Source organism: Thermothelomyces thermophilus, chromosome 7 (assembly GCF_000226095.1).
Source record: "Thermothelomyces thermophilus ATCC 42464 chromosome 7, complete sequence".
NCBI lineage: Eukaryota > Fungi > Ascomycota > Sordariomycetes > Sordariales > Chaetomiaceae > Thermothelomyces > Thermothelomyces thermophilus.
The window spans coordinates 2,697,597-2,712,086 of record NC_016478.1 but is presented as its reverse complement, the minus strand read 5'-3'; the positions used below and the strand labels follow the sequence as shown (position 1 = coordinate 2,712,086).

Here is a 14,490-nt window from a genome sequence, read left to right as displayed (position 1 = left end):
CTCTGATTTCCCATGTAAGGCGTACGTGTACTGTACACAACATCCCGCGTGGAGAACGAGATAAAGGCCGATATCAGGCCCAAAACGAGTACTTTCTCACAACCGGCCCCTCGCCTACAAACAGGCTCGGGTGCCGGTCCCCCGGCAGCGTCTGCCACTGAAGGCTCTGCACGACTCCCGGCGCCCGCACGGCGTCGACCGCGGCCCCGGAGATCCGCGAGCCGTCTCGGAGCGAGTACAGCGCGACCGTTCCCCTGTCATCGGCGCGGTTCGTAGCGTGCGCTGCTGCCACGATTCCCCCTCCTCCTCCTCCTCCTCCTCCGTATCCGGGTTCCGTTAGCACGTCCAGCCCGACGCAGAGGTGCGCTGCGTTGCGGTACGCCGGAAACGTGAAGAGCGGGAGGGTCTGTTGTTGGCGGTGTTGTTGTCGTCGTTGGCGCAAGAAGCGGACGTCGTACAGAGCCATGGCGTCGAGCGGTCCGGCGGCGAGGACGTGGTAGGCCCCGACGGACCGGACGTGCGCGGTGCTGCTGGGGTGGCGAAACGTGTTGGACCGGGCGGACCACTGGCGCGGGGGCACGCGCAGGTCCAGCAGGCAGACCCGGCCGGAGCGGGTGCCGGCGAGGACCGTATCGGCCGAGTTCTGGTGCAGGAAGTCGACCGAGAGGACGTCGCCTTGCCAGGGGGGGGCGTCTGGGTCGGGAGCGCACGGCTGCCTTCTCCTGCGGTGCGGGTGGCGCTGACCCTGTCGCGGAGGCGGTGTCAGCAAGGTGAGAGCGTCGTTGTGCAGCTGGGCAATGCCTCGGTCGGTGCCGACGAGGCAGGTCAGCCGGGAGCTCGGAGGAGCGGGCTGCAGGGCGCGGATGGTGAAAGCAGACCCGTTCCCGAGCGAGGCAAAGTAGGGGTCCAGTCCATCGCTATCTACCAAGAAAAAAGAGGCGTATTAGTTCTGGCCGCCTCGGTTGGTCTCAGGGGAGAGAGGGGGAAGCCGGGGTGATCATGGATTCACATACCGCCTCGTAGAAGCTGCACAAGGCCTGCTCCCCCTTCCTGGGCTCGAACTCGGAACTGCCAGATTCCGACGCCGCCCAGGAAGGATTCATAGGCAAGGAGGATCCTGGACGACGGCTCGTGGCACTTGATCGCCGTGACACCCCCCTGAGAAGTTAACTCCCTGACTATCCTTGGCTGGAAGCCAACGCGGGGGTACCGTCCGGCGGCGAACTGGAAATTGATCCTCCTCGTTGTCAGTCACCCGGCTCTCGGCTCCTACACCTTCGTTTTGTTGTTATGGAGCATCAGCAATAACTCACCGGTCGTCTGCATCTCGCGGGATGAACGATGACGAGGGCCAGAGGCGTTCAAGGACCCCGCAGACGATCCCCAGCCCGTCGTCCTCAACGCCGCCCCCAACCCACATCGCCGAGACCGTCCTGTAGTCGAGGCCGACGCCGACGCTCGGCCAGAGCCTCACCTCCCCTTTCTCCGCCAGACTGCCGGCCCAAGCCCTAGCCACCACCTCGTCCCCGGACCCGACCCCGTCCCCTCTCCGGGACATGCCGGTTTCCCTGGCCAGCAGCCCGCCCATCAGCGGAACGGTCTCGACGCGCGCTCTCCTCACCTTCTGCGCGTCCCGTCGCAGCCTCGCCCGCCGCTTCTCCTCCTCCGCCTGCTCGGCCGCTCTCCGCTTGACATTCCGCGCCGACCACTCCGCCTGTGAGGGGGCGGTCTGGCTCTTCTCGATGCGGAAGTACCGGCGCTTGACGCTATCTAAGAGAGACCGGAGGTCAGTTTGTCGATAAACGTACCGTGTTCTCTCTTTTGTTCCCTGGAATGTAAAAAGAAAAAAATAAAGAATTAGGTAGATGGGGAGGTTGCAAGTTTATTGGGAAAGGATGGAGAGAGAGGTTGGAATAAAATCCGGACACACCATAGTAAAACCCAGGTATATCTCGATTCATTTCGTATATCTCATAGTCTGCAGGAAAGAAAAGATAGCCAACCAATTCGCACTGTCGGTCGTGGTGCAATGCCGGGATCGGTTCAGGTTTGAGGTTTGTGGTAACGAATCGATCCCAAGAGGGAAAATAAGAGTGGGTCGGTGAACAGCTGATAACTACTCCGTAATCCGTAATTGTATAACGTTACGGAGGTTGGCCCAGAAAGTCCATCCCCCAAGGCATGCCAAGCCTGGGCTGCTGACAACGTGCGAAGTACATATACAATCTTGTTTATACTGTAATTTCTATTATAAATTGATCTCCACCTACATATCTAGGTTTTTCCCTGCCTAACCTTGATGCCAGAGCCTACAAATCTCCCAAATTCAGTAGCTGTAATAATTCTAGAGCGTTTTGGTAAGCTGTTTTTCTAAGGTTAATAGACCTACTCTAACTAGCTTAGTACTGATAGAGCTTACTATACCTAGAGAGTCCGAAGTGCCTGTAATGCCCGAAATGCCTGTAGTCCCCGAAGTGCGCGTAGTCCCCAAAGTGCCTATAGTCCCCGAAGCGCCTATAGTTCCCGAAGTGCCTATAGTTCCCGAAGTGCCTATAGTTCCCGAAGTACCCCCTAAGAAGGACAAATATACTACTATTATCTAACGAACATAGGCGTTGACCCTTTATAGTATAGGAGTCAAAATGTTTAAAATCGAAGATAAAACTAGGGTCAAAAAAGACATACTAAAGGCTCTTCTTCGTAGGGCTAAGGTATAGGGATATATACTAGGTAGCCCTATTAAGGACGAATATATCGCTAATATACCAAAGTCTAGGAGGCTAAAGGTTATAACCAAATCTGTTTCCAAAGTTATTAAATAGGTAGTAACTAAAAATAGTATTATTAGATAATACTTTTATTAGTAAATTACTAATATAGTTACTAATCAGCTTAGTAAAATAGGGCTAGGCTAGGAGACTATTTAATAATAGTTAAAATAAACTAGCTTTAAGAATATCAAGTTAATAACTAAGCTAGGATTAAATAAGGCTTAAAAGATAGCTTAGCTTAAATTTATAATATAGGTAAAAGATTAGACCTTAGAGGACTAGAAGAAGGTAGTCTAAAGTAACGAAACCTTTATCATAATAGGTGCTATCTATAGAAAATGGTATATCTAACGTCAAACCTAGGAGGTAAATAGCCTATATTTGTTATAGGCCCAGGCTACACCCGGGCTAGACAATGCCTAGGCTTTACCCGGGCACTAGAATGGACCCACCCCACCCTACTCCCGTACGCCCTACAGGTCTATAGAACGTTTGTTGCTCGTTCGTAACTTGTCCGGTAGATACGCAGCCAGGGCCCGGTTAACGCCCGACCTAGAGCCTAACCAGGCCCTATCTAGGTCATATATATATATATTAGTTAAAAGGCACTCCTCTATATAACTCTTATAACTTTCCTCTTTTTCCTCCCTAAGGTAGTCGAATAAAATATTATATACTTATCTATAGTTACTATAAGGCTAGTATATTACATTTCGACTACCTTCTTACCGGTAGTAACTCCCTAAGGAAGTTATTAATAATATAGTTATAATGGATTCGATGGTATATAGGCCCTTAGGCTTAGCGGAATTATAGGAGCTCGTCTACTCCCTTTAAGTAGTAGTAGAACAGCAGAACGCGACAATCGACACTCTCTAAGCATCCTAAACCTAACCTATCCTAACCCCTAAGTCGGCTAGGGTGCCCCTTAAAGCTTAGCGGCTATAGCGGAAGCGTCTCCTAACTAAATAACCTTTTAACGGCAAAAAGGAATTCTTTATAGTATAGAAGAGTACGATAGAATACGTCCTTATAGCTAATAGAGATTTTATCGGCTCTAATTACGACCAATAGGTCTTTATCTAGGGAAACCTTATATGCTAGGTACAGACTTAGGTTATAGCCTACTATAAATCTATAGGCCTAAAAGTTAGGTATAACCTGACTAAGTTCCTCTAATATCTTGAGAGTATCTTCTCTAACCTTTATAAGAAGACGATAGCCTTACTAGAACTAGAATTCCTTTGATAGAGAGATAACGAACCGTTTACCGCCTTTATTATTTGGTTTAAGGCTAAGCTATTAAAGGTAAGTAGTCTCCTTTAGAGTGATAAGCTATACCTAATTAAATTATAATAATGCCTCTTTCCGAAACTTAAATATATAGCGGTCAGACGAGGAATTCCCTAGGATAATTATATAATGGTAGTCGAGAAATACCGTAAGATTGCTATAGATCTCGAGGCTCTTTGGCTTAGTGATAAGTATTAGTAGATATAGGGGCGGTAGGCGGTACCTAAACTATAGAGAGAAAAGGATATGGAAGGAGATATACTAATGACTAGAATTAACTTGTTATATACTAACCTATAGAGGAAGGGACCTAATAAGGATAAGGTAGGAAAACGTAAAGGTAACGCCCTATAGGTAGAATAGGTTAGTCCGGAAGTACGTATAGCCTGACAAGTAGCTAGAGCGTATATCTAGTATAGGTAGAAGGGTTACTTTATTATTAAATGTTACTTTACCCTTACTTTAAGGCTAGTATAGTAGAACTAGCCAAGAACCGATATTAATGCCTTAGAGGCTGAGGATTAGAAGGAAGACGACGACCTATCTAACGAAGAAGATAGTAAGTAGGGAAAAGAGTAACCCCTAAGTAAAGTCTTATAAGGGGGCTAGAAGACTATAACTACCTAAAAGACAAGTTTATAGAGATTAGTAAAAGAATAGATAGACCTCCTTTTCTTATTCTAATCTTCCTTAACTCTACTAGCTTTATAAATATTTAAGTAGATAGTAGATATTCTAGCTATAGCATTATTAGTAAGAGAATATACTAAAAGCTTAGAATCAAGTAGATTAGTTTACCTACTATATATACCCTTAGGACTATGACTGGGCTATAATAGGACTAGAAGATTACTTAGATAGCCTACGTTACAATAGATATCGATGGCTAGGAGAGTTAGGCCATGTTTTATATAGTCCTAGGACTTGTATATAACATTATACTAGGTCTTCTATAGATAGAATACTAGGAGGTTAAACTAAATATATATATAGGTATTCTTAAAATCGGGATATAATTAGAATTACTTGTCTATAAAATCTCTTTATAGTTAAGATAGATAGGAATCTCCTAAATTATAGGTATAGTCTTTATAGGTATAGTTTAGAGAGTATAGAAGAAGAAGACTTCTAATACCTTCCTAGTTACTAGTATCTAGAAAATAATAACTATCCTAGAATTAAGACGCTAATTTGACAAAGAAGGTATAGAGAATAAGGGTACCTAACTAGGGCCTAGTACAGAGTTAGAGGTTACCTTACTAGACGAACTTTACGACTTTACTAACCTCTTTAATAAAGAGAAAGCTAGCAGACTTCCCCTATATCGCGGCACGGCCGATCATCACATTAAATTAAAGGAAGGCCTAGATAGAAAGATCCCTAAACTTCCTTAGGGGCCTCTCTATAATATACCATAGGATCATTTATTAGAAGTCCGAAAGCAAGTCGTTAACTTACTAGATAAGGGATAGATCCGAGCTAGCTCCTCTTCGGCCGCTACCCCTATCCTCTTAGTAGAGAAAGTAGATAGAGGTTAGAGGTTCTATATCGATTATCGAGCGCTAAATAAGATTATAAAGTAAAATCGATACCCCTTCTTACTTATTAAGGAAACGCTTTACTCTCTAGCTAGAGCTAAGTAGTTTATAAAGTTAGATATCTAGGCAGCCTTCTATTGTATCCGGATCGCGGAGGGCTATAAACATTTAATAGTATTCTAGACCTAGTTTAGCCTCTTTAAGTGGCTTATCTGTCCCTTTAGATTTATTGTCACGGAAATATATATATAGATGCCACCTAAGCCACCGGCATAAACAGGCTAATCAAGTCAAAGGAACGAAAGGACCAATTACAACATAGGAAGTATAGTGATTACTACGCTCACTAGTAATCAGGGTAATTACTACCATATAATCACTTACGATCACCATAATCAGGAATAATCACTAGGATTATATATACATATAGATAGTTACTCGTTAGGTAGACTCTAGGAGTTTACTAGTAGTAACAATTACAATTATAATACTTATACCAAGCATTGCTAATTACTATAAGAGATAACTCTAGTATTGTTATAAACCCTTTGGCTTTACCAAATACCTCAGACGACCTGCCCGCTTATCCCACTCAATCTACCTTCGTCTAAACCCTTTTAGAAGAAGTCTAAGTTAGGTTCGTTACACATTGTTACCACTCCCTTTATTCTGTCATGGTTTAGAACAGAGGTAACTTCGACCTCGATATCGACATAGCTACTAATGTCATAGCCGAATAGCTGCTTGCCTAGCTTGGTTAACTCTATTAGCAAATCTAGGAGTTAGACTAGAGAGACAAGGCTACTTAAGCTCGAATTAAGGAACTCGAGAATGGTAAAAAGCACTTGTAGAAACTAGTTAACGAGGCTTATACCAAAATTAAGACACTTAAGGGCGCTAAAGTAAGCTATATTAAGATCAAACTACCTAGTAAATATAGAGGAACTAAGGAGGACCTTGTAGGATTCTTAATAAACCTCTAATCTTACTTCTAGCTTAATGATAATAAGTTTCTAGATAATAAAGCTAAAGTCTTCTATATAGCTATAAGACTAGAGGGTAAAGCACTTAGATAGTTCGAGCCTATATAGAATAACTATCTTACTAAGAAAGATAAAGATGACCGAGACGTATTTATATAGGTAGTCTTTTAATCCTATAACCATTTTAAAGAAGAGCTTTAGAAGGTTTTTAACGACAAAGATAAGAAAATTTATATATAAGAAAGACTTACTAATCTCTAATAAACTAAGTTAGTAGCCTCTTATGCTATATAGTTTAGATAGGATATACTTAAGTGTCACGGAAATATGCATGCAGATGCCGCCTGAGCCACTGGCACGAACGGGCCAATCAAGCCGAAGGAATGATAGACCAATCAGGACGGGATCACGCTTGGCAAGGAATGATCCCAACAGAGGATCACCGGCTCACGATATGAGCCAGGTAAGCCAGTATAAATGATTACTACGACTGCTAGTGATCCTAGGAGTATATATACATGTAAATAGTCACTCGTTATAGTGGACTCTAGGAGTTTACCAGTGGTAACAATCACAATCACAGTACTTATACTGAGCATTGCTAATTACTGTAAGAGACAACTCTAGTGTTGTTGTGAACCCTTTGGCTTCACCGAATCCCTTAGACGACCTGCCTGCTTGTCCCGCCTAATCTACCTCCGTCTAGACCCTTTTAGAAGAAGTCTGAGTTGGGTTCGTTATACGTTGTTACTACTCCCTTTGTTCTGTTATGGTTTAGAACGGAGGAGACTTCGACCTTGATATCGATATGGCTACTAACGTTACGGCCGAATAGCTGCTTGCTTAGCTTGGTTAACTCTAGTAGCGGATCTAGGAGTTGGACTAGAGAGACAAGGCTGCTTAAGCTCGAATCAAGGAACTCGAGAACCGCGAAAAGTACTCGCAGAAGTTAGTTAACGAGGCCTACGCCAAAATCGAGGCACTCGAGGGCGCCAAAGCGAAGCGTATCAAGATCGAACTACCTAGCAAATATGGAGGAACCAAGGAGGATCTTGTAGGATTCCTAACAAACCTCTGATCTTACTTCTGGCTTAATGATAATAAGTTTCTAGACGATAAAGCTAAAGTCCTCTATATAGCTACGAGACTAGAGGGCAAGGTACTTAGATGGTTCGAGCCTATATAGAATGACTATCTTACGGAGGAAGACGAAGACGATCGAGACGCGTTTATACGGGCAGTCTTCCGATCTTACGACCGTTTCGAAGAAGAGCTTCGGAAGGTTTTTGGCGATAAGGATAAGAAGATTTATATATAAGAAAGACTCGCTAATCTCTAATAGACTAAGTTAATAGCCTCCTATACTATATAGTTTAGATAGGACATACTTAAGTCTTAGCTTAATGATAAGGCATTAATATAATTGTTCTATAATGGCCTAAAGGAAAAGGTTAAGGACAAGCTATATAAGTACGATCAGCCTAAGACTCTAGATAAATATATCGTATAGGCTATTAAGATCGATGATTGACTCTATATACGAGAGTAGTAGAAACGAGGTCAAATAAATGGAACTACGGTTAAGGCTAATGACAAGAAAAAGCGAGCGTATGTTAGTACCTTGTACAGGACATACCCCGGAGCTATAGATATAGACATAATGTAGAAGCAGGACCAGAAGAAGACGACTAAAGACAAGTCTAATGTTACCTACTATAACTACGGAAAGAAAGGACACTACAAGCAAGAATGCCGAAGCCCGAAGAAAGAATGGAAACCAGCCCCTAGAAAGGAAATTACGGCTATCGACAAAACTACTAAGGACATTATCGAAGTAGCGGCTATGAGCTACGAAGACAAGGGTAGTGATACGGATAGTCTCGGACACGACGGCAACGGTAAAGACGAACAAGCACCGTACTCCGAACTGGTCACTGTGAACCTAGAGACAGGTCTTGCCGAATGGGACATGGTAGGAGAATATATACCGCCAGTTTCGATTTTCCTAGCCTTGAGGTAGTAGGGTTTCATAGTCACGTAGAGGCGGGATGGATCGTGGATAACCGACACCTAAGGAATCGAAAGACCTGGACCTAATGTTCTATTCCTCTAGGAACGAATCGAATGGTATTGTAACGAAGTTTTTCGGCTTAACGTGGAACTGCGCGAATGGGATGAACGCTTGATTCGACTTACCTAGTAGAGCGATAGAATGAGGGACGAAATGAGGGAACTCTAACGTATCGTAGAAACTATTAAAGGAGAATAGCCTGTGATATACGATAGGCCTAATAGCTATGCCGAGTATCTTGACGGCTAATAACTTAGTAACGATGTGTAGAACCTAGAATACTAGTTCATGCGTGTAAACCGTGGAAAGGACAAGCATACGTAGGAAAGCTACTAGAAGAAACACTCCTATGTCAGCACTAGAGTATCTATAGTCTACGTATAATAGGAAGGATTTAGGAAAGAATTCTAATACCTCCTAGGCGACATTACGCGACTATACCCTTAATACAAGGCATATACGTAAGTGCCCTGGTTCTAGTGTGTGGTATACGAATGCCGATATTACTTCCGCGACAAATTTGAAAACAATTACTGGCCGACCTGACAGGAAAACGGGGACGGAGGCTTACGCCCTATGGGATAGGTCTACGATGTAGGAAACAGAGCGGCCGAATTGCTCTAGAAAATCGAAGCCCGAGACCTAGAAAGCATTACGGTAGTTCTAAAACAAGCCTAGCCTAGGCACTACGGAACCGGACGAGACATATAGGACTCGTGCTAGAGTAATAATTACCTCTATTACGCGGACGAAAAGAAATTGCGAATTCGGGAGCTTTAGATGAAGCTATGGCACGTACAATAGAAAGTAGAATAGACCTAATAGTAGGAAGCCGCAAGCACCTAATGGCTTACGGAAATGAGCATGATCGACGAAGCCGCTATTAGCCGAATAACCGAAGAGGTTAGTACTGACCTAGGAAACGGGTCAGGGCCCTTCAAGGGGCCCGGAAACCATTAATGCCCGTATAGTGGCGAGTGGTAGCATAATATAGGAGGGACTAGCATAAGAGACCACTATACCGAGACCTCCCGGTAGAAACATAGGAAATCGCCGTAATCTTGGGACGATAGCGGCAAGATAAGCGACTATAGATAATAGTATAGTAGAAACAGCACGAAATGCTCGTACTAGTGGACAGTAGAGCAGAGATAAACCTGATTTCGCCGACACTTGTGAATTAGCTGCGGATACCCTGGAGAATGAAGCGGAAGCATGGCATAGTCAAAGGGCCATTTCTGACGTAATAGGTATATAGAGAGACTAAACCAATTGGTATTACTATGGTAGAGAAGACTATAGCAGTTGTATTTAGTATCGTGGACATAGGCAACGACAAAGATATGATATTAAGGTTACTATGGTATGAAGATTACGACCTAGATATTAGCTAGAAGAATGGTAGCTACCTATAACCCCGAATAGAGTCGTATTTGACTAGCGAGATAGGGAGCGTGTAAGGATCGCGAGTAGACGATGCTTAGAGAAAGGCATGTCCTACAGATCTACCGTAAGAGACGGACAGTGGCAGGCAGACTACTACGGACTCTAGAAGAGGCGGTATAACGACATCGATATTACGATAGGAGGAACGAGCTAAACCGCTGATAGCTGTTCTCTCTGTTGACGAATGTAGAGCACTATAATTAGAGTAGTAGGTTGAGACAGGAGAAATCGCTAGTATCGCTATAGACGGAACCAAGTTTGCATACTATCAGAAAACCGAGAGACGAGACAAGACTAGGGAAGTACCGAAGGAATACGAAGGACACCTAGCATTCAAACCAAAGTACCTGGAAGGATTACTAGAATACGGCCTATGGGATTACGAGATTAAGCTTAAGGAAGGAGTACGACTGAAGTTCTTTAAGATTTACTATACGAGCTAGACATAGAACGAAGAACTTAAGCGATATTTGGAGGAGAACCTTCGAAGAGGATATATCTGCCTGTTGATATCATTAGCAAGCTACCTAATTCTGTTTGTACCTAAGAAAGATAGAAAGCTACAGTTATGTGTCGACTATTGGTAACTTAACGAATAGACCGTGAAAAATCGATACCTGTTACCGCTAATCTTATAGCTCTAAGATTAGTTAGCAGGAGCCTAATATTTTACGCGTCTTGACTTGCTATCGGCCTATAACTATATATAGATTAAAGAAGGTAACGAGTGGAAAACGGCCTTTAGGATACCCTATAGCTACTATAAGTACCTCGTCATGCTATTCGGACTTACAAACGCGCCGGCAACGTTCTAAGCCCTGATTAATCAAGCTATCCGACCCTTTCTTAACAAATTTGCGGTATATTATCTCGACGATATACTCATCTTCTCCAAGACGATAGACGAACACCGGAAGCATGTAGAAGCAGTGCTAGACACGCTACACACGCATAAGCTATTAGTCAACAAGGAAAAGAGCGAATTCCATGTTAGGAAGATAGTCTTTTTGGGATACGAAATATCCCTAGGACAAATCCAGATAGAACCTTTAAAGGTTAAAGCTATCAAGAATTGGCTACGACCGACATCAGTCACAGAAGTACAAAGTTTTATCAGATTTGTAAACTTCTACCAGATGTTCATTAGGAACTTTAGAGCGATTATACGACCTTTATACGAACTTACTAGGAAGAACGCTAAATTCTAATGGGAAGAGTAATATGAGCAAGCATTTACGTAGATCCGCGATGCTATTACTAAAGATCTAGTACTGGTACTGCTAGACCCTAAGAAGCCATTTGAGGTAGAAACGGACGCTTTAGACTACGCTATCGGAGGATAATTGGGACAACGAGACGAACAAGGGAAGCTATATCCTATAGCTTTCTTTTCTAAGAAGCTTAATAGACTACGTCTTAATTATCCGATTTACGATAAGGAACTACTTGCGATTGTCAAAGCTTTCAAGGAATGGCGACTATACCTTAGTAGCACGATTAAACCGGTATAAGTATATATAGATTACAAGAACCTGTAATACTTTATAATGATAAAGGAGCTTAACAGATGACAAATACGATAGGCAGAATTCCTCGCGGAATTTAACTTTAAGATTCGCTACAAAAAGGGCAAAGAGAACACACGAGCAGACATCTTAAGCCGACAAACAGATCACACGGAAGGACGAACGGGAGCAATACTACCGTTGTTCAAGGAACGAACAGACGGAACGCTGCATCACGAAACGTAGACACCCGTGGAAGATGATCTACTTGACTTGTTCCTAGAATGCTGCGTAATCTTTCGAGAAGAAAGGATTAACGAGGTATAGTATCAAGCAGCACCTGGACCAGTGGTACCTGACGGAGTGGAAGAAAAAGATGGGAAACTCTGGTACCGAAGTAAAGCGTATATCTATAACAAAGATCAATAGCTGCGAATGATTCGAGAACTCTACGAATCAAAACTCGGAGGATATAAAGGAGTTACGAAGACTGTCGTACAAGTCAAGAGACACTACGACTTTCTACAGTTAACGGCACGGGTTAAGGAAGTCGTACGGAACTATGACATCTGTAATCGAAGCAAAACGGCACGACATAAGCTATATAGACTACTTTAGCCACTGCTAATAGCTGACAAACTATAGAGTTTAGTTACGATAGACTTTATTACGAAGCTGCTAGAATCTAAGGATATAGCTATAGGAGTGACCTACGATAGTATTCTTACTATAGTAGATTGCCTGACCAAGTGGGTATACTTCTTTCCCTACAAGGAGTCCTAGATAGCGGAACAGTTGGCAGACGTAATCTATCGGCAAGTTGCATCAGTATATACTTGGCCGCAAGAATGGATCACCGACAGAGATACGAAGTTCGCGTCGAAGTTCTGGCAAGCGTTAATGCAACGATTAGGCGTTAACAGCAAGCTGTTAACGGCATATCACCCGCAGACCGACGGACAAACGGAGCGACTAAACCAAGTTATTAAGCAATACCTCCGCTCTTACGTCAATTACTAGCAAGACGACTAGGTCATGCTGTTACTAATAGCATAACTCGCCTATAACACGACGCCGACAGAAATGACCAAAGTCATATCGTTTTTCGCGAACTACGGATATAAAGCAGACCTTAGACAAGGACTAGAGGTCATAGTGCCAAGAGCAGCAGTCAAAGCAGAACAGATATACGTACTATACGAGAAGCTTAAGAAGGAACTCGAGTTTGTTAAAACTAGAATAAAGGACTACTACGACAAATATAGGCTCGAGGGACCTTGCCTAGAGAGGGGAGACAAAGTTTACTTAATTGTATGGAACTTACAAACCAAACGACCAAGTACGAAGCTAGACTTTAAGAAGGTCAGACCCTTCGTTATCAAGGAACGAATTTCGACATCTAACTATCGACTATTGTTACCGTCATCTATGCGACTACAGACGGATGTTTTTTATATTTTACTTCTCGAACTAGTACCAAAGAACGCCAAGGTTACTACGCATATCGAAGCAAAGGACGAAGAGGAAGAATAGGACATCGAAGAAATTTTAGATTTACGTATTATTAATAGGGAACTGTAGTACCTAGTTAAATAGCTTGATTTTAGACTAGAAGACAACTTATAGGAACTAGTTAAGAACTTGAACTACCCTAAGAAACTAGAACAGTTCTACCGGCAGAACCCGGATCGACCGTAGGCACTAGCTCGGATAAAACGGCTAAGTCGGCCTCTGACAAATCTAGGCCTAAAGAAGACTAGTCAAACGGGACGTCAGCACCCTAGGACCGTACATCACTAATAACGCGTACTTCGGACTCCTATACCCTCCGTTCTTCTGCCTCTATTTCCTCTAGAGACTATATGCCTCGATGAAACAGCTTGGAACCCCGCTCCTTCAAGAAACGTTTCTAGTAACAAAGACAAGCTAATCAACTAACAGCCGTCTGAAGTTAAGTCTAAAGGATAAAAAGGGCCTCTTTAGCATTAGCCTTTTCTTATTCTATACGCTTTTGTTTAGATATAATCTTTGTTACTATAAAGAATCAGCTACGAACATTAAAGGCAATAAACTAGGTCACAAACAAGCAGACGCTACGTTAGAACCATCGTAAGAACGACCCTGACATACGCACTCACTACAGCGAGAAGAGCCTAACGCTATACGACAAGCCAAGTTCCGCTTAAAACACCACGAACACGGCATGACGTCTACGCTAGAAGAATCAATAAAAGAAGCAAGCGCGGTACGCTGTTAGGATTTCGAGGATCGGCGCTTAGAAATACGATCTGCCATCTTGTCAGTCACTAGTAGTACGGGAAAAGGGAAAAATTACGAGGCATACATAGAAAGGATGTTAGCGCTATTTAAAACGGCCTAAAAGAGGGCTTTCGGGTCGAAAGCCTTGAAGGAGGGGCATCGTGTCACGGAAATATATATACAGATGCCGCCTAAGCCACTGGCACGAACGGGCTAATCAAGCCGAAGGAATGATAGACCAATCAGGACGGGATCACGCTTAGCAAGGAATGATCCTAACAGAGGATCACCAGCTCACGATATAAGCCAGGTAAGCTAGTATAAATGATCACCACGACTGCTAGTGATCCTAGGAGTATATATACATGTAAATAGTCACTCGTTATAGTGGACTCTAGGAGTTCACTAGTAGTAATAATCATAATCATAGTACTTATACTAAGCATTGCTAATTACTATAAGAGATAACTCTAGTGTTGTTATAAACCCTTTAGCTTTACCGAATCCCTCAGACGACCTGCCTGCTTGTCCTGCCTAATCTACCTCCGTCTGGACCCTTTTAGAAGAAGTCTGAGTTAGGTTCGTTACACGTTGTTACCACTCCCTTTGTTCTATTATGGTTTA

General features: G+C 43.3%; 1 protein-coding gene across 1 annotated transcript; it reads right to left on the bottom strand.

Moving 5' to 3' along the window:
* Positions 1–73: 73 nt before the first annotated feature.
* MYCTH_2070868 (uncharacterized protein) lies at positions 74–1,961 on the bottom strand (the record flags this gene model as incomplete). Its single annotated transcript, XM_003667076.1, has 4 exons — positions 74–917; positions 1,010–1,237; positions 1,314–1,770; positions 1,931–1,961. The coding sequence occupies 4 exons, from the start codon at positions 1,959–1,961 to the stop codon at positions 74–76; spliced, it is 1,560 nt and encodes a 519-aa protein (XP_003667124.1).
* Between the last annotated feature and the right edge of the window lie 12,529 nt (positions 1,962–14,490).